A 27,179-nucleotide genomic window follows, 5' to 3' on the forward strand; every position below is an offset into this window, starting at 1 on the left:
TCCCAGCACTTTGGGAGGCCAAGGCGGACAGATCACAAGGTCAGGAGATCGAGACCATCCTGGCTAACACGGTGAAACCCCATCTCTACTAAAAATACAAAAAATTAGCCGGGCATGGTGGCAGGCGCCTGTAGTCCGAGCTACTCGGGAGGCTGAAGCAGCAGAATGGTGTGAACCCAGGAGGCAGAGCGTGCAGTGAGCTGAGATTGCACCACTGCACTCCAGCCTGGGTGACAGAGACTCCGTCTCAAAAAAAACAAGAAAATACAGAACTTTCACAAAATATTATAAATGCAAATAACTGCATATGTTTCTTATTCCTCAGAAAAATAAAACTTACCTACATGGGCAGAGTTTGTGGAGAAAGGGAACTAGTTAACTTTTAGATACTTTCAGATGAACCCTTGACTCGATGTCATTTGTAAAATCTTTTTCAGTCATTTAACTTTTTAAAAGAATGCTTCAAAGCTATCTAATGTGTCCTCTTACCCTTTTGACCTCCATTTGCCCTTTCACTGGCCATAAAGTAGGAGCATGGAATAGAACAAAGAGAGTCGCTACAGAATGTCTGTTGTATAGATGTGGTCAGATAAGCTGTGCTTGGGACATGGGAGAGATGCCTAGACTACCACAATATTGTTATCAAATGAACCAGAGAATAGTGAATATTTTTGTTGCCTTTTCAAGTTTTTCATAGAATGAGGAAAATTAATTGAACATTACTTATTTAAGTAAGTGTTCTTCAGGAATGAGGTATCGCCTTAGCACAGCCTTCCTTCATGAAAAATTTAAATACTAGAGATAAGACTAAACTTGAGGAACAGGTTCTCTCTTAACCTAACAACATTAAAGCTTGTCAGAAATCCAATAGGGGCCAGGCACTGGGCATAATGTACAGGCAATTATGTGTGATGAAGAGGTGCATAGGCTTTACAGTACAGCATATTCACTTTTTTTTTTTTTTTTTTTTGAGACAGAGCCTCCCTCTGTTGCCCAGGCTGGAGTACAGCAGTGTAATCTTGGCTCACTGCAACCTCCACCTCCCAGGTTCAAGCAATTATCATGCCTCAGCCTCCTGAGCAGCTGGGATTACAGGCACGTGCCACCACACCCAGCCTGGATTCACTTTTCTATGTAAAAAGGAAGTTTACAAATTTCTGAGAGTTTAGTTGCCAAATTCTGACCTAGCATATAAGAATTCAAGTGTTTAATAAATCAGTAGCAATTTTCCCAAATCCAGAGTTTGATACGGAGCTAAACCATGTCATGAGCTCACCCATCATTCGAGTTACTTTGCCCCTTATCAATGAAGTCATTGGAAGTAGTAGCAACCTGGTTTGAGAGGGTTATGTGGTACATCGTTTTCACAAATTTCAGAAATAATTTATACTACTCTACTTTCTAAGGAAGGTGGAAACCTAAAGTGGGTGAATAGCTGAACACTTGGAACACTCGGATTTATTTTCCTATAGGTGGGGGTCTTGCTACGTTGCCCAGGCTGATCTTGATCTCTTGGCCTCAAGTGGTGATCCTCCCACCTAAGCCTCCTAAGTAAATGGGACTACAGGCGTGTGCCAGACACCTGGCTAATATTTTTAAAAAATTATTTGTAGAGACAGGGGTTTCATCATGTTGCCCAGCTTGGTCTCAAGCGATCCTCCTGCCTCGGACTCCTAAAAGTGCTGGGATTACAGGCTACTTGCAATTCCTTTTTTTTTTTTTTTTTTTGAGACAGGGTCCCACTCTGTCCCCCAGGTTGGAATGCAGTGGTGCGATCTCAGCTTACTGCAACCTCCACCTCCCCAATTCAAGCAATTCTCATGCCTCAGCCTCCTGAGTAGCTGGATTACAGATGTGCACCACCACGCCCAGCTAATTATTTTGTATTTTTTTAGAGACAGAGTTTTGCCACGTTGGCCAGGCTGGTCTTGAACTCCTGGCCTCATGTGATCCACCAACCCTGGCCTCCCAAAGTGCTGGGATTATAGGCATAAGCCACCATGCCTATAATCAGCCAGCAATTACTTTCAAATGCTATCTATCATTTGTGGGCATTACATAATAATCTAACAATAAAAGGTATTGCTTAGGATAGTTATGAATAAAATAATTTAAAAATTATTATAAAGCTAATCAGACTTAGGTTAAATATGTTATGCACTGGCGTATAATCTATCTTAAAATACAAATGCAATCAGTTCCTTTTCCTTGGCCTAAAATGTAGACCCAAGATCTCAGCTTTCTTGCTAAATTTGTCTCCTATTAAGACTGAATCTACCCTATTTTGGCTTTTATCTGTGAAGACTATCAAATGTCAATTATTTTTCTTGAAAGTCAATTCCTTCTTTTTCTTTATACCCACCCAGGCAACAATTACGGATGTTTCTGTAATAACTTAGATTCCTTCTTTATCACTCCTACTCTGATTCAGGCTCTTCTTGCTACATTGAGGGCTCTAAAAGCCAGTCTCTTCTGAGTTGAAGACAGGTATGTTTTAAAGTAAGTCTTTCTCTGTCCTGTGCCACACCTCATGCCTGTAATCTCAGCACTTTGGGAGGCCAAGGTGGGCGGATCACCTGAGGTGGGGAGTTCGAGACCAGCCTGGCCAACATGGCGAAACCCCGAAATACAAAAATTAGCCAGGCGCGGTGACAAGCGTCTGTAATCCCAGCTACTGGGGAGGGTGATGCAGGAGAATCACTTGAACCCAGGAGGTGGAGGCTGCCGTGAGCCGAGATAGTGCCACTGCACTCCAGCCTGGGCAACTGTGCAAGACTCTGTCTCAAAAAAAAAAAAAAAAAAAGCCAAGTCATCCTTCAGACAGTGTAAGTAGGGCAAAGATTATGAACTCTGGTGAGGTCAGGGAGACAGATGTTAAAGTTAATGCTCTGCCACCTTGGGTAAGATTATATATAAAGTATATACAACAGCATCCAACAGTTCGGTGTATTACGAGAGCATTCTCTTTTGTGGGGAGGGAAGTCACACTAGCAGTTAAGGATTTCTCGTCTGGCCTTAAGTCAAGACTCTCCAATAATTCCCCTGTTCTCTCATTAATGTCACTAATGACCTGATGTGGCATTACCTTGCTAATTAAAAAAACAAAAATCCCAAACTCTTGTTATTCCTAAATCCTTACTTCCAACTGTTATTCTTACATCAAACTATACATAAAGAAATGGAAGTAGCATTAAAACTGAGCTAAGTTTAGGCTGGGCACGGTGGCTCACGCCTGTAATCCCAGCACTTTGGGAGGCTGAGGCAGGCAGATCACCTGAGGTCAGGAGTTCAAGACCAGCCCGGCCAACATGGTGAAACCCTGTCTCTACTAAAAATACAAAAATTAGCTGGGCGTGGTGGTGTGCGCCTGTAGTTCCAGCTACTCACGGACTGAAGCAGGAGAATCGCTTGAACCCAGGAGCCGGAGGCTGCAGTGAGCTGAGAACGCACCACTGCACTCCAGCCTGAGTGACAGAGCAAAGCTCCTTCTCAAAACCAAAAAACAAAACTGAGCTAAGCTTAAACTGGTAGAATGAAGTCTGGGAGAAAATAAATTAGTAAGTAAACATTTACTTGCTAAACAACTGTAAGGGAAAAACCAGGATACAGTTTTAAATTTGAGACAAATATTAATCGATATACTTTGAGAGGGGCACTTAAGAAATACTCTTTTCAGGATAAGAAATATTAAGGCGATATATTCTCTAAGAATAAGTTTCTACATAATCTAATCTAGTTTAGGCTTAAGTTGTATGAAATACCGTTTGTATTAGGTTGATAACCAATTTAGTTTATTAGGAATGGTACTATATACAAGATATTTGCTGATTGAAAGCACGTTTGATACCTCAAAAGACAACGCTGACAACGCCACTTTTGCAGTGTGCTTACAAAGGAACAAAAAACAAAACAAACCCCAAAGGCCATTTCTTTTTCAAATAAGAAATACAAATGCAGGATAAACTTCAGTGCTTGCAGCAAAACTAGGCATTAAAGAAAAATGCTATAAAATATATTTCCTTAAAAATATCCAGCTCAGTTTTTTTCTTCTTCCCACCTTTTTGGGGCAGAACTATCTCTGGGCCATCAGCAGTCTTCTGCCTTGCCTGGAGCCTCCCTAACCTTTCATCTCTTATCCAAATTGTTTATCAAAAGAGCTCCTTTAAAAGAGTTTAAAAGCCAGTATTTACAGTTTATAGACTGCACAGTTAATCTTATCAATCTCTAAAAAACCATGTATACCTGAATGCCCATCAAGTGTCAAGCACTAGGCTGGGTTATCAACATAAAGAATGACACATTTACTTGCGAGTAGGGATTTTGCAGTTTCAAGAGGCAAAGAAAAGGTTCAAATTGTATTATCCAGAAGTGAGAAAGACGCACTCCAGGTAGCAGGACAAAAGCACAAAGGTATGAAATGGCATAGCACTTTTGAGATGGTGTGCATTTTAATTTTAACACACCAGAAGATATGCTATGTGAACCTAGTAAGCTTACCGCAATTGCAATGTTCCAAAGTTAAGAGACAATAATTTCAACAAAAACAAGGAAAAGAAGGTTGGGGTGTAATTTACTCAAATAATCTTTGTGAGGGGATGGGGGAAGAAAATTCTTAAAAAACAAGTACCAAGCTTAGTATTTTTATTGAGCTCAGAAAGCCTGTGGTCCCCAGTAAACTTTTACATTGCCTACCTGTGGCACTGAAGCTGGCAGAGCTAAGATGGAGGTGAAAATTGGAGAGATATTGGAACATAATAGGCCCAAATGAAATTGCCCAGGCAGAATATATGAATGTATGAAGGCAGTCAAAGAAAAGTAATTCCAAGTATGAACAGTATTTAAAATGCCATAGGAAAGTCAAGAAAAATTGAGAGCTCAAGAAGTTCGTGGATTTGGCAATCAGGAACAATGAAGGTACACGCTGATTAAAGGCACAAAACAAGTAAAGGGTGTTTCCATTCGCTTGGAAAATGGCCTTTTTTCCTTATTAAGGCACGGTGAAAGTAGAAACATTCTGAAAATTACCTTAAAATCTACTGACTTCATATTTAGTTCCCTTTTTAAGCAGGAATAAAAACTGCTATGAAGGAAGGGGAGACATCTTACACGTAACAAAGTAACCCCTGAAGACATTCAAGAGTTCTTAATGCTTACTTTCTATTCAGAGTGGACAAATTACATTCTTTGTACTAAATATTTATAGCTCATCCACATTCAGTTGCTTATAACTGAAAAAAGAAATCCACAAAAACTAGTGAGGATTTAAGGATACACAAATGAATTAAAAACCCAATCTTGTTTTCAAACTACCAAGAGCCTACAACTAAGACTTAAGGAAATAGCACAACCTTGACCTCAGGTTCTTCTCAGGTCCAGCAATCATTTTCTCGTAGCACCAAGTATAAGCGCTCTGCCAAGAAGTAGGCCAGATTTTGGCTGCAAATGTGTTTGTTGAATAACTCCCCACCCTCTACACCACCCAAAAGGAGAAGCCCTTTAAAAATTATTTGCTAGTTTTGACTACTTTAACTAGTTTGGCTAAGTGGGAAAAACGAAAAACAAACTTAGTCTACCTTACTGAATATGCCAAAATAGCCCTTAAAACTGCTGGATATTTTCTCCTATCGAGGTTTCAAAAGCTAAAAGTATAGTTTGTACTACTATAAAAGTGCTTCAAATTTCATGATGATGCAGGAACCTTAAGGAATAATATTCACCGGAAGTGCTTATAATTGCATCTTTTATTTTTAAAAACTACAAAAGGGCAACAGAAAGAAAGCAGACTTGAAAGTACTGAAAAGTCTTACAACTTAATACAGTTTAAAACACGGCTTTTATTCCGTATTACTAATGCCCAGTGCCAAAAAAAAAAAAAAAAAAAAAAAAAAAGCAGGCCCAGCGCGGTGGCTCATGCCTATAATCCCAGCACTTTGGGAAGCTGAGACGGGCGGATCTCGAGAGTTCGAGACCAGCCTGGCCAATGGGGTGAAACCCCGTCTCTACTAAAAATAGAAAAAATTAGCAGGGTGTGGTTGTGGGCGCCTGTAATCCCAGCTACTTGGGAGGCTGAGGCAGGAGACTCGCCTGAACCCGGGGACGCGGAGGTTGCAGTGGGCCGAGATCTCGCCTCTGCAGTCCAGCCGGGGCACAAAAGAGCGAATCCCACCGACAAAACTATATTCTTAAGGGATGTACAGACAGAAAACTGGAATAAAGAACAGGAATCACAGGAGGAAGGGTCTGAAAAGGGCCCTTAAATTCAGATGGCTGCTTGTGCCTTTTCAAAGCAATTAAAAGTGTTCCTGGGTGTTACTTACACCTTTAAATTTGTTTCCAAACTTTGTAAATACTTTTCTATTTCAATCTGAGAAACTGTTTCCTCAGAAAGTAATCGATCCTCCTTGACGTTGTACCCCCAGAAGCTAGTCTACCCCTCGCTAGGCCTCCCAGAGGCCCTCAAGGACTCCTAGTTGATTCCGAGTCCCACGTCAGGGAACTACCACCTTACATAAGTATACTTTGCGGGGAGAAAGGCAGATAAGAAAATAGGGCGCCAAACCTTCTCCACCAACAGCCGTCACACCCCACGAGGAGTGTCCTGCGGGGGCTTTCCCCTGGGAGCCGCAGCTGTTCTGCCGTATGGGGGAGGGGAACGCTTTCCAACAGTCATCTCTTCCTCTTCGGGCCGCCAACGCCGACCGCACCACAGTCTCCTCCGCCCAAGCCCTGTCCCCTCCCCCGCCCCGGCCTGGGTCGGAGCCAAACCCCACAAGAATGCAGCCCGGTCACATGCGCTGCGGCGGTGGACGTGCCTCTCCCCCCGCGCCCCAAGGAGACCCAGCGCCATCTTGCCCTGACGCAGTTACAAAAGTCACGGGAGAAATCCTGTCTCCTCCTCCGCGCCAGCGCCCCAAAGTTTCGCAGAGGCCGAGCCGGGGCCCTCACCTCGCGCAGGGACAGTAGAAAATGGTCAGGGAAGAGCCTTGCGATTCCCTTCGCCACTGCTTGGGTTCCATATCGGCCGCGGCAGCAACGATCACCATCGTCACTTCTCCCTCTCTACCTTTGCAACAGCCTCCCCCTACGGCTTTGGCCCCACCCGCTGCTGCAGGATGAGGTCATCGCCAGCCAACTACGACGCGCCCGACAGGACACATCAGGCGCTGATTGGCTGCCGAGACCGCCTCTGCCTCTCCCCACTCCGCTCCCCCCAGCGCTCTGGGTCGCTGCGGGGCAAGGGGAAGACGGAAACCATTTCGGGGAAAGACCCTCAAAACAAGAGCCGGAATCGCCATGTCATTTTAGTGGGGAAACCCTTCTTTTATTCTTTGGTCTCCCCCTTTTTTCTTCGAGATCACTGTCTGTCCCTCCCTCGTTTAATCACCGCCATATAAAGGAATTCCCACTCCCCTCCCCGCACATTGTCCCACCGGTGGGGAAATCCTTCCCCGAGGCCAAGAGAAGTATAGGAGGCAGCGACGGCAACTGCACCGACGGCAACGGCAGCTTTTTACCCCGAAGCACGGTGGCAGGAAGGCGGCGTTGATGGTGGCTGCATTTTTCCGGCTGCTTCTCCCCCCGACCTCTTCCGTTTCTTGCTCCTCCATCGAGACAGCACTAGACTCGCCAGCTCCGCTTTTATCCGGTGCCCGGAGCCTGCGCACTGGAGCCTCCTCAGCCCCTAGTGGGCGTCGAGTGACACCCCAACCGGGTTCACCCAGCGCTGGAGGCCAGACTGGGCTGGGGGAGGAGGGGGAGAGGAACGGGGAGACGGGACTGGGGTTGTTTGGGAGGGGGAGAAGGTGTATCGCTTTCGGACGGTGACGGGAGTTCGTTCCCAAGCCCTGCTGTCCTTGTCCGTGCACCCAATACTGGCATGCCCAAGCTCACCTATATCCAGACTTGAGGGCCACCGGGGGAAAGGGGGAAAGAACCAGTCCCACCGAATACCGACACTTCCTCAAACCTTCGGTGGCTTGTTGAATGCATCTGTTGTCAGAAAGACAGAGATTCCGTCCCCCTCACCGCCTCCAGTTTGCTATCTTCGAGCCTCCGCGGAGAGGCAACGGCGGGCGGCAGCCCACAAGCAAAATGGCGCCGGGCAGCTTCATCCCCTCCCCCTCTGCCCCTGCGGAGCGGGACGGGCGTACCCCGTGCACTTGCCGCCGCCGCCGCCGCCGCCGCGGCCGCCGCCGCCGCCGCCGCCATTTTCCCAGAGCGAGAGGCAGTGACACTGAGCGGGCGCAGGGGGCCGAGTCGGAGACCGTGCCGGAGTTCGGGAGCGGCAACAGAGTGGGCATAGACACTCCGAGCAGCCTCGCCGTCGTCTCTGCGTTCCTGTTGACTGCCTGGCTGCCCCCTCCCCTACTCCTCGGTTCTTGGTGAAGAGGCTGTGCGCTGCTGTTTGGGGAGGGGGTGTGTGGAGCCGGGTCCTGTGTCCGCAGTGGCTGCTGTCGGGGGGTCGCCTGTTCGCGGAGGTGCGGAGAGACTCCTTGGGGGTCGAGCACATAACGGGGTTCGGGTGTCTCGTGTGTGAACATCACAGGTTAGTGCCTGTCGTCTCCATGGGAGTTCCTGGGGCTTGCGGGGTTGGGGGACTTGTGTTTCAAGGGGGAGGGAGGTCTCTCATCTTTATCCTTAAGCTGGGGGAGCCGACGTTGACTCTCAGGTGTCTTTGCCGGCGCAAGACGTTGCTTGCTTAAATCGAATTTATTCTTTCTTCTCCCTGACCCTAGAAATGGAGCATTATGGCGGGTTTTAGGGTTGGGAAAGGGGTAACTGGCAGTTAAACCCCCTTGAGAGTGGGAGTTAGGGAGGGGGCGCACTCCTCATTGGCAGCGGGTTAAGGCCGCTTGAGTGAAGACGGAGGCTTGTGACTGTTAGTAGGGTTTGTGTCGAAGTGGTCCCAGGAGCTGCCAGCGCTCCCTTTTCTCAACCGCGTCTTGTTCAGGTGCTGAAAAGCCATATAGGCCCCATTTTCTTCTTCCATTTCTTGACGGGCAGTCTCTGGTATAATGTGCACATGAATACGAAGGGGGTAAGAAGAACGCCCTGGGCATCTCTCTTTGTGGGAGAGCGAGACAGCTAGCTCCTCATCCTCTCCTGGAGAGGGTAAACCCGCCCCTGAGGTGGTCACCCCAGTACCCAGCCTTCTCAGTCTCCTCCCCCACTCCTTTTGCATTACCGCCGTCCTTTACTGTGCCGGAGCCTTAGGATCTACAATATGGCTCATTTCAGAAAAGCTTATTTTGACCAAGGGATTGGCACAAATTCTATGGCAGCAGACACAGATGAGAAACAAACGGTTCACTGTGCTAAACGGGGTGGGGGTGAGAAAAAACAATCCAGAGTGCTCTCTTCTACTGGCCTTAGTTCCGTATAGATCCGTCCTTGCTGGGCTCTGTCTTAAGAACGATACAATTTAAAGTCAAAGAGGAATCGCTAGAGTTAGCTCTAGAGTAAACCTCGTTTTGCCTATTTTGATCCCTTTTTAGAGATGTGAATAAGGTAAGGTGTTTGGAGTTCTGGAGACCTTGGAGAGAATTAAGTGAGGTGCATTCAACTCGAGGCTGGAGACATGAACACCTATTTGGAAAATAGTCTGTTTTTTCCTTCAATTTCTGAGATGGGGAGTAAAAACTGAAATTTCCCTCTTTTGTCCTTTACAGATTCTAAAAATGGCGGCCCCAGGCTGATGTTGTGGTAATCTAATCAGCTCGGGTCCTCCACACCCCATGCAGTGCGTTTGTCTGCAGCATATTACAGGCTTATTATGTTTACATGAAAAGACTGGGCTGTTTTTCCTTCCCCGAGCCAGTTACAAAAATGTGTTGATTTTTTACTGCAAATTACAGTGCTGTGTTTTAGTTGATTAATTTGATTCGTTTTTCCTGAAAGGCAAATAAAATGTCTCCACTTTTGAAAAAAAAAAAAAGCCTTGCAAATTTCAGTGGTGATGATGGGTGCGCTTCAACATTAAAAAAAAATTATTTGGGTACCAATAATAGTTTTTGTTTGGTTTAATCCAACCATCTTTTATTCAATATGCCAAAGTAGATTAAAATGTTTAGTAAGTGTATAAGTATCATCTATTTTATATGATTAAATGTTTCAATCTAGAGTAAGACATTTCCCAGCCACCTCTTGACCCATTTTGTGGATTTTGGTTTTTGTATTGTGTTTTAGCTTAAATTTTAGGGAGCTGTACAAACAAGCCTAAACCTGTTACTTCATTGGGTGTAGAGATGCCATTATATTTTGCCATCCATTTTTCCCATGTATTTAAGCTTTCCTTAAGAATTTTCAAAGTTTATTGTGTATTTGGTAAAGTGAAGCTTCATGCTGCCTTTAACAATCTTCTTACAGCATACTATCATCATTATGTAAGTTAAAAGTAAGGCTCCGATTCTGGATTTTTTCCCTCTTCAAATATGCCCATTTACCTATTATAGGATTGTGGAATTTAGTCTGTTTTAATAGACCTTAAATAAAAACATTACCATAATAGGGTCTTGAATCCATTTTATGCTATTTTCAGAAACTTATAGACTGAGACTGAAAATTAAATGGTGTCAGGTGTCATTTAACTGAATTTTTTAAAGTGTGAAAGATTAGAATTCACTTTCGTAGTGGGAGTTCTTTTTGGGTTGAACTAAGCAGTGAGATTATGAGTGGGCCATTAATGACATTTAATGACCATTCTGATTGTGGAGCAACGGAAAGATGAGTGCTTTTCAATCCAGTAGTACTTTAAAAGGTTGAAGAGTATACACTGTTTCATGATTCTTTTATTCCATTGTAAATATTTTAGAGCAGCATTTACTTCATATGGTGACTGTATCAACTAGGTTGATAAGGTTCTAGCCTACGAAATAATTAGAGAAATAACTGGCTCAAGGATTTTCTACATACCAGTGAGCTTCATCATGGAAGACTGAGCACACAACCTTACTTAGAATATTTGAAATATTTTATTATAAAGTGAAATGTTGGTGGGTAGTGGGCGAAATTTGTGTAGGGTTTTGGGGTCAGTACTCATTTGTATTTTGATCTGAGCAAGTATTTAAGTCCAGATCATTCACTGCTGTGTAAAGATTGTGCATTTATTTTAAAGGCTGGGTGATTAAGGTCTGTGGTTCAGAAGCTTGGTACTTTAAACTTACTATTCAATATACAAAATCAGTGTATTCTTAAAATTTTGATTTATGTGGCCATAGGAGGGAACACTGCCTGTGCCCGATGGTTTTCTTCATAGAGACCTTGGTCAGGTCTAGACAGACAAAGCAATTGAACTTACTTGGCTTCAAATGAAAAATACCAAGTTAGAAATTATAGGAAAAGCTGTCTTCAGTTTACTAGCTTTCTTCATATTGGCTTGCTTTATTGTTTTAGGTTTTGTTTCTTTTTGGTGGTGGTGGTGGGTGTTTTTTGTTGTTGTTGTTTTTTGTTTTTTGGTGTTTTTTTGGATGTTTTAGTTCCTGTAAAATGAGACTGGCTTTTTTTTTTTTTTTTAAGTATTGTACCTTATTTTGAATGGTTACTTTATAAATCACGAGGCTATAATTGTTTGTTTTTTGTTAATTTACTATGTGTGTTTTAAGTTAGGATTGTCTAGGCAAATTTATTAGAAGGTTAGGCATAATTTTTGTTCCCAGAGAGTTTTGAAAGAATTTGGTTCCTTGGGGGAAACTAGTCAAATGGTCTTTGTTCTAGGATAGCTGAGTTTGAAGGATTAGTTGTTTATCTGTTTAAGTGGATTTGTAGAGAACTATAATGTAATTGGAGAGTTAATTTTATTTTTAGAGCCTACATTTTGATCATACATCCTTTCGTTGTCAGTGTAAATGAAAGGATCTCTCTGATTTCAGTTTAAGTGTAGAGCCTTGACAGGTCTCCATTTCCCGTCAACTCTGTAAGACTGATAACTGCCCTACAATTTTGGCTTGTCTGACTTCCTCACAGCTTCCAGCGAGAAATCATTGCCATATATGCCCCCAGTAAGCTCTAGGACTTCTTGAGTCTATTGAGGCAGTAGGGAGAAAAGCTAATTAATAGGAGAAAAATTTCCCCTCAGTACATATCTTAGTGGTCTTAGGGAAATTATAATTTCTTAAATTGACTTCTTAATTTCCAAGAATAATGTACTCGTTTTCATTCATCAATCTTCTAAAGAAACCTGTGGTTTAATTTTTAAAGGTGTGTTTTATGTAAACCCTAACAGCTCTGCATTTCTGGAAGCTACTACTACTGGGACTTAAATGTGTACAACCATAGTGTGTTTAAAATGTGTAAAACTAACAGAACTTTGAAGAGCTATCAAAACTGGTTAGGAAATACTAGTATGCAGTTTTCTCAACAGATGCTATTTTATGTTTACTATTTTAAAAATATTTTAATAATGTGTAAAAGCTTTTATCTCCAAAGGATTTGTTTTTAGCAGATGGTAGGTGCTTAATTATTTCTTGGATGTGAATCTTTTGTTGAAGCAAACACATTTACATCTCAAATATGTAGGGTGATCAGGGACTGTTCCCTGTTATGTGTTAGAATAAATGTTAAATACTTGTATTCTGTGAGACTTGTTTTCCCCAATTTCATGATAGATTATCTATGAGACTTTTTAATATTGAAAATGTAATTATTTTATGGTAAAATTAATTTTTGTGTTGACTGGCAAATTAACGAGTGGAATACTATTTGAAATATTACTCTGTGAATGTTACTGGCTTTTAGGCTGGGTTTAAAATTGAAGTGGCTCGTATTTACTACCTGTTCTGTAATGTGCAGATGTTGGGAGGAGCCTTATTTTTTTCTTGACATTGAAAGAATAATTTTTTGTATTACCTACAAATTTACTTAACATGGAGGAACAGTATTTGTTGTTGAAATTGTTTTCTACACTAAACTGGAAGTGGATGGTATTTAACTAAAAATCTTGCAATTGCTATTAAACAATGAGTATTTTGCATTATATAAAACAAACAGTATTTTACTTTGTATAATATAAAATGAGTATTTTACTTTATATAAAATACTCATTGTTTAATAGCAATTGCAATATTTTTAATAGCAATTGCAAGAGATAAGAATTAACCATATTATGATGCAAACAAATTGTTTTTTTGTTATTGTGAACTTCCATGCTAAGTGCTACATTAAAAATCAAATGAAGGTGACCCAGAGTAAGTTAATTAGATTTTAATTCATATCTTTAAGGATAAAAGAAGTTTTTATTAACCATTGGTAACTAGGATGCTTTTTACTTAAATCAGAGTCAGGAAAAGCAGTTGGTCTTATATTTCACGAGATAACATGTTTTCACTTGATATGAAATCAGTTCTTTTTTTCCCTCATGAACAGCTCATAATTGGATTTTATTTTTGGACAGAAAAACTTTTTTTATTGTTAGGTGAATTTTACAGTTTTATTGGAAATCTCGTTTGGTTATTTACCAAAACTATTTAAGCTTTTTGGGATGTTGGACATTTTCAATGCAACAGATCAACAAAGAATTCTTTTTTGATGTGTTGCATTAAGATGCCATCAAAACAGACACTATGTCTTTTAATGAGTAAATAATTAACCTATAATATAATGTGTAAACTACTTGTTCATCATTTTTAATTAAAATATTTTGTATTTCAAAACTGTTTCAAATATGAAATCTGGGTTTAGAAAGGATCTGCATGCAGGTCAACGTGATAAGCAATGATCTATGTAGCTTTATTTTTACAACAATTGGACAGAGGTAATTTCCTAGCAACTCTTAGGCTGCTTAATTTAGAGTTAATCCAAAGGAAGAAACATTCCTTCAGAAGACTAGGACATATCAGATATTAATTATTAAAAATAGGCTGGGCACAGTGGCTCATACCTGTAATTTCACTACTTTGGGAGGCCGAGGCAGGTGGATCATTTGAGGTCAGGAGTTTGAGACCAGTCTGGCCAACATGGTGAAACCCCATTTCTACTAAAAATTACAAAAATTAGCCGGGCGTGGTGGCAGGTGCCTGCAATCCTACCTACTCAGGAGGGCGAGGCAGGAGAATTGCTTGAACCCAGGAGGCGGAGGTTGCAGTGAGCCGAGATTGTGCCACTGTACTTCAGCCTGGGCGATAGAGTGAGACTCTGTCTCAAAAAAAAAAAAAAAAGTAAATAAGTAAATTAAAAAAAAAAATTCTTGGTCCTGAATTTTAATATTGAGAAAGATGATATTGTGTAATCACACCTGTGTAATAGCCAACTTGGTTGCAGCATTTAAGGTCATGCCTGTCTAGCATACGATAGTGGATTGAGTTAGTTTTGGTTTGTGGTACTTACAACTTTAAAGTTCACTTGGCCTGGCATGGTGGCTCACGCTTGTAATCCCAGCACTTTGGGAGGCTGAGGCAGGTGGATCACCTGAGCTCAGGAGTTCAAGACCAGCCTGGCCAACATGGTGAAACCCCATCTCTGCTACAAAAATTAGCTGGGCTTGGTGGCGGGTGCCTGTAATCCCAGCTACTTGGGAGGCTGAGGCAGGAGAATTGCTTGGACCTGGGAGGCGGAGGTTGCAGTGAGCCGAGATCGTGCCAGTGCACTTCAGCCTGGGCAACGAGCGAAACTGCATCTCTAAAAAAATAAATAAAGTTTATGTAATTATGCTGTCTCATGTTTTATCTGAGACCTAAAATGTTTAAATTTTTTTCATTTCTGTTGACTTTTGTTTTCATAGGGTATTTAAAATAATTTCCATTTAAAGTCTTAAAAATTTACACTTATAAATTATTTTAAACTTATTTGAGTTAAATAAGCTTAAAGATTAAATATCTTTTCCTTACCGTTTGGCCTAAGATGAAGCCTAGTGTCATTGGTTTTTAGTAAAAAGTGAGGAATATGGTGAAAAGAAAAGAATTAACCATTACCACTTAGGATATTGTCAGGGAAACATAGTTTGGGTCTTTCAGAGAATGTGTATGAGAAACATACACTCTTCTAATATTTTTGTTTTCTTATTTCAGAGACTAATATATGTAATCGTTTCTATTTTTGAGTTTACAGAGAGATATCTCCAGTTCCTCTTACCATCTTGCTTTATGTAACATTTAAAGAAAGACAGCGTTCAGGAATTTGAAAACCCCATTTCCTCTTTAATGAAGTGGCTGAGATGGGAAGATTCATGATGTGACTAATTTGAATGGTTAGGACTGTGGTCCAGTAGCCATAAATAGGGGTGTCAGATTGGTCTGATACATAGTAACTCTTACCCAGAAAATAAGTCTCTGCTTCTTCTCTTTAAATGAAGTTGCTTAATTGGTTGCCTTGACACAGGCTTATTACATCTTACATCATTAAGCCTTCACTGTAACAATATTTTTGAAGCACAGACAAAAGATGAATTTGAGTAGCTATTATTTTCCTGGCACCACAAATGCAGAGAGAGATGAGACTGTCCCTGCTTTGAGAGAACCCGTAGTTTATTTCACCTTCTTAAAAGCCTGCTGTTTTAGAGTTTTTTGGATGCAAGGAACAGAAATCAGTTCTAGCTAGCTTAAATAAAGGATTTGTTATAAGGCTATAGGGAAATCTCACATAATTTATTTGAAGAAAGTACAGATGGGCCTCACAGGAATTGGCAAGGTGTCAGAGAGCCACTATTCACCATCTTGATCCCCTCTAATTATCTGAGACTAGTTAGAGAGATGGTGGTGGGGTGGGTGTTCATGGTTTGTAGAGTGGCGTTTCTCAGATGTAAAGCAAGAGAAAGACACCTTTAATTCTCCTGAAAACAATTACCTTTTTCCAGGAATGTTCAAAGGTACTTGGGAGGGCTTCCAAAACTAAATAATTGATATATCACACTGATGATTCAATTTTTAATTAAAAAATTGCCACACACACACGATGAGGAATGCTAAAAAACCAAGATATTTTTGGTTTTAACTTAATGTAAAATTTACTGAAAATTTACTTGAATAGTACAAATAACTCTCTTATACTGTGTACCAAGATCACCTGACTTGTGACATTTTGCTGTTTGCTTTATTATTCTCTTTATATATACACCTGATATTTTTCCTGAACCATTTGAGAGTGGGTTTCATTGCCAGTAGTACTAGCCCCCTTACAGCCCTTATTACTGAAGTATGCATTTCCTAAGAACACGCATGTTTTCCTAAGTAACAGAGTAGTTGTCAAATTCAGGAAATTTAACATTGTTGTAATACTAAATAGTCCATATTCTAGTTTTATCAGTTGTCCCTATTATGTCCTTTATTAGCATTTTTTTCAGTACCATTAGCCGATCCAAGATCACAGATTGCATTTAGTTTTGTTGTCCCTTAAGTCTCTTTTAATCTGGAACAGTTCCTCCGTCTTTGTCTTTCATGACATTGGAAGGCTTATTATTTATATATTGCTCCTCAGTTTGGCTTGGTCTTAAGGTTTCTTCATTATTCAGATTATACATTTTTGGCTAGAATACTAGATTAGAAATATGTGTTTTTCTATCGTCTGGAGGCATATGATGTTTGTTTGCCCTTTACTATTATGTTCATTTTGATAGCTTAGTTAAGGTGTTGAGTAGTTTCTCTATTGTATAGTTGATTTTTTTTTGACATTACTAATTAATTTTTGGGGAAATACTTTGAGATTGTATAAATATCCACTTCCTCATTAAACTTTCCTCTTCAAGATGTAGCGTCTGTTGATGATTCTTGCCTAAATAAAGTTTTTACTGTGTTGGTTGTAAATACACGAAGGTTTTTCTTTTCTTTTGCTTAATTAAAAAAACTAATTTTCTTCTTTTCTTTACTTGGGTACATACATACACATATACACCAGGGTTTTTAACTGATTTGTTTCTGGATAGTTGGGATTGTGGGAGTTTCGTTTTCTTGTTTTTTCTTTTCCAGTTTTTCTGTAAGGCATATGGGCTGCTTTTTAAATCACAACAAATAAAATAAATTTTAAGGAAGAAAAGTATAGATAAGATAGACAGTAGTATATGTATAATATTCCTGTACAGTTTTCCACCGAAATGGGATTTAAATAGTTTCCTGGATGCTGATCTAATTTGAAATCCAGAACACACACACAAAAGATGTGCTTCTAGTTCCTTATTTAGTCTTTAAAACTATTGCTAAATGAGTCTTGAGTTACAGTTGTATTGTTTAGGCTTATGATTTGCTAATGCCAGCAGCTTAATTTCTAAGGGCCAAAAACATCTTCCAATTTTGATACTCCCCTTTCTCCAATAAAAAAATCCATTACCCCGTCTCTACTAAAAATACAAAAAATTAGCTGGGCGTGGTGGCGGGCCCCTGTAATCCCAGCTACTTGGGAGGCTGGGGCAGGACAATCGCTTGAACCTGGGAGGCAGAGGTTGCAGTGAGCTGAGATTGCACCATTGTACTCCAGCCTGGGTGACAAGAGTGAGACTCTGTCTCAAAAAAGAAAAGAAAAGAAAAGAAAAAGACAAAAATTCATTAAGCAGTTTTTTTTTTTTTTTTGAGATAGAGTGTCGCTCTGTCGCCCAGGCTGGAGTGCAGTGGTGTGATCTCCACCCACTGCAAGCTCCGCCTTCCGGGTTCATCCCATTCTCCTGCCTCAGCCTCCCTAGTAGCAGGGACTACAGGTGCCCACCACCAGGCCTGGCTAATTTTTTTGTATTTTTAGTAGAGATGGGGTTTTACTGTGTTAGGCAAGATGGTCTGGATCTCCTGACCTTGTGATCCACCCACCTTGGCCTTCCACAGTGCTGGGATTACAGGCTTGAGCCACTGTGCCCGGCTCCGTTAAGCAATTTTTAAAAAGTAAAATATTTTTTGGAAAACATTAAGATAGGTTATTTTTCACATACATGCAAATTAATGCTTTTTAAAAGGGGGTTGGTGAGATGGTGTATACACAGATGGTAATACAGCAGAGCATGAAACATCTGTAACTCTAGGGCAAAGCGGTATATGGTTTCTAGAACTTTGTAGTTAAAGAAATATATACTCAGGTTAAGAAGGACAAGAAAAGGAAAAGAAACAGAAAAACACTTAGACTTTCATTACATTATGATAATACTCATCAGTTTTATGTATTTTCAGTTATAGCAAAAGGTTGGTAGTGAATTTGGATGATAATTTAATTTCTTTGGAAATTTTCAGACAGGAGAAGAAAATTTTGAGACTTACAGAGTGCATATTATATTCTCTAAAACTTAAAATTTTCTTCTGAGAAAATTAAGATAATCATATTTCACAACAATGAAGATTAATGAAATACAGTGGATACTTAGCATTTGGTAGGTGCTTTAAAAAATAATTTGAATTGACTGTGTGCCAATATGTCTTAACAGATTGATGGAAGTTCAGTTTGTAGTACTACTAAGTCTTAATTCGGTGTTTAAACAAAAGGTATGGTGGAAGGTACAAAAACAAGCCCCATGATGAACGAAAGGATTTTCTTTCAGGCCAGAACTCCCATCCTGGACTTGTAAAGGAGTACCTTAATTGACTGAAGTTAAGAATCTACATTTAGAATTGACTTAAGAGAACTCTTATTTTTTTCTCACTGTGGCTCAAGGACCTCATGTATCAATTATATTAAAATGAACATTCTCAGACCAATCAAGTTTTTAGAGTAGGGCCTTGAATTTGCATTTTAGTACTGGCTCCAGCTCATTTTTATATTCCAGTTCTCTGCTTTTATTTTATAAGGAGATTGAGCTCCAGAGAGTTTAAATGATTTTCCCAAGGTTGTAAAGTTACATAGTGGTTAATCAAGGTTTAAAATTTAGGTCCTGATTCTTGGTGCTTTATACTTTTCCAAGAAATCATGCTGGACATTTCTTTTTAAAAGGCAGGCCACTATTTTCAGAGTCTGAAATAAGCAAACACTGGTCTTTGTACAGTGTCAAATGACAGACTCTCTGTCTACTGCTTGTGTATATTCCAGTTCAAGATGATTCATTGGTTTCCAGAACCTATAGGCTATTTGGATAAGGAGCTTGAATTGAAATCACAGCAGTACAAATTGGGATCAAGTTGTGGTTGAGCCTTGAATGCCAGATTAAAATCATATGTACTTAAGAGGAGTGCTACTGAAAAATTTGCACTGGAGAATGACATATGGAACGTGGCTTATTTACCTCCAATTCTTAAGATGTAAAAGTAACATATGTTTATTAAAAGGACTCAAAACAGTACTTCTTTAGAAGCTGTATTGTATAGAGTAGAGATTCCAGAACCATACCACTTTGGTTTGATTGCACTCAAACCAGGTTGTACTTCTTTGGGCAATGTTTTCTACCTCTTTGTGCTTTTGTTTCTTGGTCTGCAAAATGGAGATAATAATAGAGCCTATTTCATAGCGTGGTTTTGATAATTCAGTAAGTTAATTTGGGTAAAATTCTTAGAAGCTCTGTAGCCTTTTCTGTAATAGTTGTTTCTGGAAAAAAGTAAATCTCTGACTTCTGTGTGTAAGGTCTATCATATGCTAAGGTGATCACTATTTATAGTTTATGTATTTTTTTCTAAAATGTTTTATGTAGGTACTATAGATGTTTCCTTAATCTTCATTTAACCAATGTGCAGGATTAATAATTCTTCTTTTAAAAATACTAATGTCCATGTATGTTGAATGAATGTAAACTACTTTCTGCTGCTTCCACCAGTTGAGATGAATGCTCATGGAAGTTATAGGTTTCTTCCCAAATTGGCTAATTCTATTGTACTTGTAATGTGTTTATATTATTCTATTAAGTATTACGTAAACCAATGATAAATGAATGTGAAAAGAGAACTGTTTAAACGCAAACTAAGTTAAATGCTTTGGAAAACTTGATAAAGGCAAATTAATTGCTGAAGAAAATTGTAGTCAGTTTAGGTGTGGGCAAGATGACTAAAAGATTACAGGGAAAAAATAGAAATCTAGAAGGAAGTCTACATTCAGATTGCCCCACAAAGATCTAGGTAACTTATTTTGAAATATGTTGAACCAAAAACTGTGGACAATGCATTATTGATCTGGTTTATGTAGGAACAAGAAACCAGAATTCTAGTCAGGGGAGCTATACTCAAAGAATACATTTTGGCTTGAAACTAAAAAATTGATAAGGATATTTTAAATTACAAGTACAGTATTTAAGATACATGTATTATAATTCTCCATGTTAACTTTGATGAACTCGCAAACATCTAGTCTCCTGTATATATGTAAATTTAGATTTCTGTAATTCAAAAGGGGATGGATCCAATTACATACTGTAACTCTTTTGATCATTTAGTGTCTTGGAAATCTAAAAATGGGACTTCAGGATCTGACTCTGGTTTATCCAGTGGGGTTTATAGGACTCTGCTAGATGAAATAAGAGATTTCAAGTGGTTCTGGAACATATCAAGATCCAAAGACCTTTGTTGTCGTGTGAGATTTAAATTCTTTTTTAGGGACCTTTTGAACTCTGATAATACTATAGATTAATTTAGTGGCAGATAGTTGAGTGCCTTCCTATGTAAAAGCATCATAGTAGCTATTAATTTTGTCTTGTTCATCTTGCACATACTGCTTCCTAAGGGAAATAACTGATGATTGTGTTGGTTAACATCGCTGGAGTCAGATTGTGTGGTTTTTTCAAATGTAAGCCTGTAATTGGTGTACAGTAACCTAGTTGCTGTATATTAGTATTAATCGTTAGCTATACAGTAATCTGTCAACCATTTGATCTTTGAATTGTATGTTTAAACTGGCAAATCTCATGGATGTGATATGGTTGTACCAAAAGACAAATGCTGTTTTATTGTGTGATTACTTTGAGAATAATTGTGAGAAACTGGTAATTATCATTTAAATTGATCTACAGTGATAGTGGAAGTTATATGTCAAAGGAGATTTTGTCGACATAGCTTAAAATTTCACTTACAGAAGTTTAAAATTGATACCTCTTACCTCCTAAGGTAAATAGTTCATTAAGGATTTTGGGAAAAGCAATTCTAGTTCAATCCCCAGCTACACACAGCAATTTCCTCATGCTTAAATGGTTTTTATGAGTGGCTGATGAGCTCACTATATGTGGGTTATTTTTCATTTATATATAAAATCCCTTTGCAGAAAGGCCCCGCCCTCTTTTTTTTTTTTTTTTTTTTTTTTGGAGACAGGGTCTTGCTCTGTCACCCAGACTGGAGGGCAGTGGCATGATTATGGCTCGCTACAGCCTTAATCTCCCAGGCTCAAGTGATCCTCCCACCTCAGCCTCCCAAGTAACTGGGACTACAGGTGCCATGTCACCATGTCTGGCTAATTTAAAACAAATTTTTTTTTGTAGAGATAGGGTCTCACTAAACAGCCCATGCTGGTCTTTAACTCCTGGGATCAAACAGTCCTCCCACCTCAGCCTTACAATGAAGCTGGAAGGTGAAAGTGAGTGTAGTCTGTCTCATAGCAAAGGTACTGGTCCCTTATAGGACTCATTGTATCCACCAACCTCATTCTTGACATTTCATTTTTGCCTGTATTCTAAATTTTTTCAGAGATTGTGTGCTTTTTTTGAAGTTCAAGGCAGGCTACTCTAAAAGCTCATGTGTGTTTGCATAGTGAGTATTTTTCTTATTGGATATGTGGATCTATTAATTCCATAATTCATTTTTGTGTGTAAAGTGCACAGACATTTTCTTTCCTTAAGCTTCAACTCTCTAGTTGTATTATACTAGTCTTCCCATTTCCGGGTTTTTTTTTCTATTTACATTACCGTATGAAGAGGAGGAAGCTGATCTTGGGATATCGTAAGTCTTGGAATTAAAAGACAGGAAAATGCTGTAGAAGTAAAACTGTTTAAACTTGAAAGTATTTACATATATATTTATAATTAATTTTGGTCCCTTACTGATTTTATGGGTTTGGTAAGTACTTAGGAATTAAGCCTACTCTTAGTTTAGTCTTAAGATTTTTATAGTAAATATTTTAAATACATCTGAAATATTAAGATAACTATTCAAATATACTAATAGAGTTGCTGTTCTTTCACCATTTGCTTAGTGGCCAACAGTATTCTGATTGGAATTGATTATTATCATTGGACTGAATAATACAATTTTTCTATATTCTAAGAGACAACTAACATTAATAAATAAATATCTACACTGTGTCTACATATCGTACTCTGAGCAAAAAGATAGATATTTTGCTCATTTTTTCCTGAGTGGCATAGAGGAACTGAGACTTTTTTTTTTTTTTTTGCGAGACAGAGTCTGGCTCTGTCGCCCAGGCTGGAGTGCAGTGGTGTGATCTCAGCTCACTGCAACCTCCGCCTCCTGTGTTCAAGCCATCCTCTCACCTCAGGCTCCCGAGTAGGTGGGACCACAGGCATGGGCCACCATGCCCGACTAATCTTTGAATTTCTTTGGAGACCGGGTTTCCCACATTGGCCTTGCTGGTCTTGAACTCCTGGGCTCAAGTGATCCGCCTGCCTCAGCCTCCCAAAGTGCTGGGATTACAGGCATGAGCCATCAGCCCAGTCGAGACTGAGACATTTCTGTTTTCTTTTTCCTCTTTCTTGCTTTTTTTTGAGGGATGGTCTCATTCACCCAGGCTGGAGTGGATGAGGCATGATTTTAGCTCACTGTAACCTCCACCTCCCAGGCTCAAGCAATTCTCGCACCTCAGCTTCCCTAGCTTACCTCAGGTGTTCAGCTTCATCTGCAGCACCACACCTGGCTAATTTTCATTTTTTGTTTTTTGTAGAGATGGGATTTCACCATGTTGTCCAGGGTGGTCTCTAATTCTTGAGCTCAAGTGATCCCTCCACCTTGGCCTCCCAAAGTGCTGAGATTACAAGTGTGAGCCACCGTGCACGGCCTGAGACTGAGTCATTTCCTAGGGTCACATAGCTAAAGAGTGGCTGTTCAATAATTTGAATTAAAGTCATTTGAAAATTTTTGTAGCTTTCTGTTGATCCTTATAAAGGACTAATTCTTGACAAGGTATTGAGAATAAACAAATCATTAATCAAAGGCAGCTGCTTAAGAAAACTACTCTAAGGCCGGGCACGGTGGCTCATGTCTATAATCCCAGCACTTTGGGAGGCCGAGGTAGGTGGATCACTTGAAGTCAGGAGTTCGAGACTAGCCTGGCCAACATAGGGAAACCCCGTCTCTACTAAAATACAAAAATTAGCCAGTTGTGGTGGTGCACGCCTGTAATCTAGCTACGTGGGAGGCTGAGTCAGAGGAATTGCTTGAACCTGGGAGGCAGAGGTTGCAGTGAGCTGAGATCGTGCCACTGCACTCCAGGAAAAAAAAACACTACTTGAAGGTACCCTTGATTATATTGGATTGCCATAGGTCATTTCAGGTGTCATAAGAGCAATATAATTTTGTTCATTGCCCATTCCCAAGCACCTAGAGCAGTATCTAGAACGTAGTATATGTTCAATAAATATGTTAAATGAATGAATTTGATTTGATTTGGTTTTAAAATAGAATAGTTGTACTCTGAGGGAGGAGGGAAATGCTTAAACAATACTAAGAATTCCATTCTTTAGAGACAAATTACTTAGAAGTTGATAGTGACATATTGAAAGGGTTGTTGATTGTTGGATTATTCAGATGATGAAGATGATGGTAGGGGCCATGGCGGCTGAGGGAGAATGAGTCTTAAACACTGAGGAGGCACAAAAGATTGGGTGGCTGGATATAATAGGAAACTGGAACGAAAGAAGGAGAAGAGAATGGCGATACTGATAAAAAATAGAATGAAAGAAGATGTGTGGAAAAGAAAGTTTCACTTTGAAGGCTTGATTTTTGAAGTGATGGCAGATATAGATATACATCCAATAGATGAGTGGGAAAAGTAAATCAAACAGAAATGAAAAATTGAGTCCAAGATTGATGGAAGACTAATAATGGGGAGGACTGAGCCTGGGGGCAACTACATTAGTAACAGTGGCAGGTTTTGTTTTTTCATGTTCATTTAAAGGAAGGAGGAGAGATTTATGTGTTAGAAAAAGGGAAATTGTGGTTTAATCAATAATAATTTAGGTGGGTATCCTAGCCACTGAATTACAGGCTTTGAGGTAATATGGAAATACCTCAGTTCTTGCTATGGAGTCAAATAGATGATCTAATTGTGGAAGCTATACATTTAGCAGCTGTTCTAGAACAATGTCTGTCAAAATATAAACCAGTAGTTAATGTAAGTAGTGCATTCTTTAGGAGGTTAAGACGGGAAGACATTAGTGTAGAACAAGTTTTATAGCTGGAGAAGTCTTTTGAGATAAAGTCTAGTCAAATTGTTATTTACAGGTGAGGAAACAGCCCTTAGGAGGTTGATTTGCCAGATATCTTAAAACTATCTAAAAAAATTGGGAAGACTTCAAGGAAGCATTGGTTCTTGAAGGTCTAATATGATTTTTATTGGGTGGAAAAGAAAAGGAAAAGAAAATTAGTGAATTTGAAGAGGAATGAGCAAGGATATGCCAACAATAGCAAAAAAGACTTGTATAATCAAAGGAGTTATAGATTGGATTATTGGTATGGAACAAGATAACCTGATAAAATGTCAACATTAGGAACTTGACTGGAATTACTGTGAACTACACTTTTTTTGAATAGGTCAAAGTTATGAGGAAACTAGTGGCTTTTGAAGTATAATATTCTGTCCAATGTTGTAACCAGTACTAAAATAGAGCACTGGTGTGAATGCCCTTTTAGTTTTTTGATAAGGCATTCAGGCCACATCTCAGACCTACTACATGAGAATCTCTAGGGTAAGGCCTAGGAACCTATCATTTTCTACTCCTATCCCCAGGTATATGAAAAGTAACAGTTGTGGATCTATGTTTGGGAACCGGTGGTTTAAAAGCCACATTAGTATAGGGAAAGAAACTACTTAGGGAAGTATTCATTGCCCAGGTCTGAGATAATAAAATGTAGACAGTATCATCAGAAAGATTTGTTTAAATTCTATTAATTAGATTTTATGCACGTTGTTTTTAGAGAGGGAAAGAAGAAGAATCGCAAGTTTTCTAGTATGAAAGAAATGGATTCAAAATAGTGATAGAAAGCATACTTAGAAGGAGATAGAAGGAGAGTGAGGACAGTTTTACTTGCGATTAAAGAATGACAGAATAGGCTGGGCACGGTGGCTCATGCCTGTAATCCTAACACCTTGGGAGGCCAAGGTGGGTGGATCACTTGAGGTCAGGAGATCGAAAACAGCCTGGCCAACATGGTGAAACCCTGTCTCTACTAAAAACATAAAAAATTAGCCAGGCGTGGTGGCAGATGCCTGTGATCGAGGTACTTGGGAGACTGAGGCAGGACAATCGCTTGATCCTGGGAGGTGGAGGTTGCAGTGAGCCAAGATGGCGCCATTGCATTCCAGCCTGGGCAACAAGAGCAAACTCCGTCTTGAGGATTGGGGGGGTGGTGGGAGGGTGGGGAAGAAAGAATGACAGAATAAAATAATTGCCAACTTCGTTTTAATAAAAAACCCGCTCTTATTTGGTTATTTAATGGCTGAAAAAGGTGGGGCACGGTGGCTCATGCCTGTAATCCCATCACTTTGGGAGGCCAAGGTGGGCGGATCACTTGAGGTCAGGAGTTCGAAACCAGCCTGGCCAATATGATGAAGCCATAGGTGAGAGGGTGTACAGGCGTGGACATTCCCCTGGTATTTTTTTAAACCACAGATGTAGCAAACATGAAGTACAAATGCCTACTCTACCCATTGGCAGACATCACTGTGGCATTCTCCCATTATATTTGGCTTTCTTAGTACAGCACTTCAAGTGGACACTAACAATTATTGGTAAAGCACAGGAGATTAAAACTATTTTTTCATGTCACAATCAAAAAGGATGCCTAGATTTCTGTGTTAATATTTCATGTGTAGGAAAATTGCTACCAGTGCTTAAAAAGAGTTTGAAGCCCACAATTTTAATGTCATTTTAAAACATTAAACTTTTAATTTTGTGATAATTATAGAGTTGCATATGGTTGTAAGAAATAATAGAGAAATTCTATGTATTTTTACCCAGTGTCTTAGTCCATTTAGTGTTGCTATAACAGAATATCTGAGACTAGGTAATTAATAGAAGGTTTTTTGTATTTTTGTTTGTTTTGCTTTTTTTTGTTGTTTTTTGTTTTTGCTTTTTTGAGATGGAGTCTTGCTGTGTCGCCCAGGCTGGAGTGCAGTGGCATGATCTCGGCCCACTGCAAGCTCCACCTCCTGGGTTCATGCCATTCTTCGGCCTCAGCCTCCTGCGTAGCTGGGACTACAGACGCCCGCCACCATGCCTGGCTAATTGTTTTGTATTTTTAGTAAAGATGGGGTTTCGCCGTGTTAGCCAGGGTGGTCTCGATCTCCTGACCTCGTGATCCGCCCACCTCGGCCTCCCAAAGTGCTGGGATTACAGGTGTGAGCTACTGCGCCCGGCCCAAAGGGTTTTTTAGTTCACTGCTCTGCAGGCTGGGAAGTTCAAGAAGCATGGTGGCATCACAACATGGAGGAAAATCAAAAGGGAAATGGGCACGTGTGAAAAAGCAGAACTCAAAGGGTGTTCTGGCTAAAATTTTTAACAACCCACTATCTCAGGAACGAATCTATTCCTCAGAGAACTAATCCAGTCTTGCCAGAGATAATGCTCTCACTACCACAAGAGCCACCCACAGAGTCGGGGCCCTCATGATCCAGACACCTCCTGTTCAAGGCCCTACCTCTTAAAGGCTCCACATCGTAACCTTGCTTCTCTAGAAATTAAGGTTTCAACATGAGTTTTGGCAGGGACAAATCTTATTCAAACCATAGTACGCAGTTTCCCTCAATGGTAAAGTCTTGTAAAATTGTGGTACAAAGTCCTGACTAGTGTGTGTGTGTTTGTTTGTTTTAAGAGACAGGGTCTCCCTTTGTTGCCCAGGTTGGAGAGTAGTATGATCACAGCTTGCTGTAATCTCAAACTCCTAGGCTCAGACGATCCTCCTACCTCAATCTCCTGAATAGTTAGGACTACAGGCTTGCACCACCATGCCCAGCTAATTTTTTTATTTTTGTGGAGTTTGGGTCACACTCTGTAGCCCAGGCTGTTCTGAAACTCCTGGCCTCACGTGATCCTTCTGCCTCAGCCTCCCAAAGTGCTGAAATTACAGACGTGAGCCAACACACCTGGCCAAGACCAGAATATTGACATTGATACAATCTTCTCCTTTTATTCAGGCTTC

At 40.1% G+C, this 27,179-nt stretch overlaps 2 protein-coding genes across 14 annotated transcripts in view; one reads left to right on the top strand and one right to left on the bottom strand.

Moving 5' to 3' along the window:
* Positions 1-7,215: 7,215 nt before the first annotated feature.
* Positions 7,216-27,179, top strand: part of KMT2E (lysine methyltransferase 2E (inactive)) — a 99,498-nt gene continuing 79,534 nt past the window's right edge. For 6 of the 13 annotated variants that reach the window (XM_054656224.2, XM_063815499.1, XM_009453925.5 and 3 more), the window contains exon 1: positions 8,409-8,545. The gene's annotated coding sequence lies outside the window, so the exon portion shown is untranslated. Of the gene's footprint in view, positions 8,546-27,179 lie in introns of all 13 variants that reach the window. The other 7 variants (XM_009453924.5, XM_009453926.5, XM_063815500.1 and 4 more) reach the window with 3 other exon arrangements.
* Positions 7,297-8,509, bottom strand: LOC134810552 (insulinoma-associated protein 1-like). Its single transcript, XM_063815501.1, has one exon. The coding sequence runs from the start codon at positions 8,507-8,509 to the stop codon at positions 8,108-8,110; it is 402 nt and encodes a 133-aa protein (XP_063671571.1). The 3' UTR covers positions 7,297-8,107.

The sequence above is a fragment of the Pan troglodytes genome, chromosome 6, assembly GCF_028858775.2.
Source record: "Pan troglodytes isolate AG18354 chromosome 6, NHGRI_mPanTro3-v2.0_pri, whole genome shotgun sequence".
NCBI lineage: Eukaryota > Metazoa > Chordata > Mammalia > Primates > Hominidae > Pan > Pan troglodytes.

Excerpts from the sequence above, each read along its gene's own strand:
- LOC134810552 (XM_063815501.1), bottom strand. The coding sequence starts at position 8,509 with ATGTGCTCGACCCCCAAGGAGTCTCTCCGCACCTCCGCGAACAGGCGA.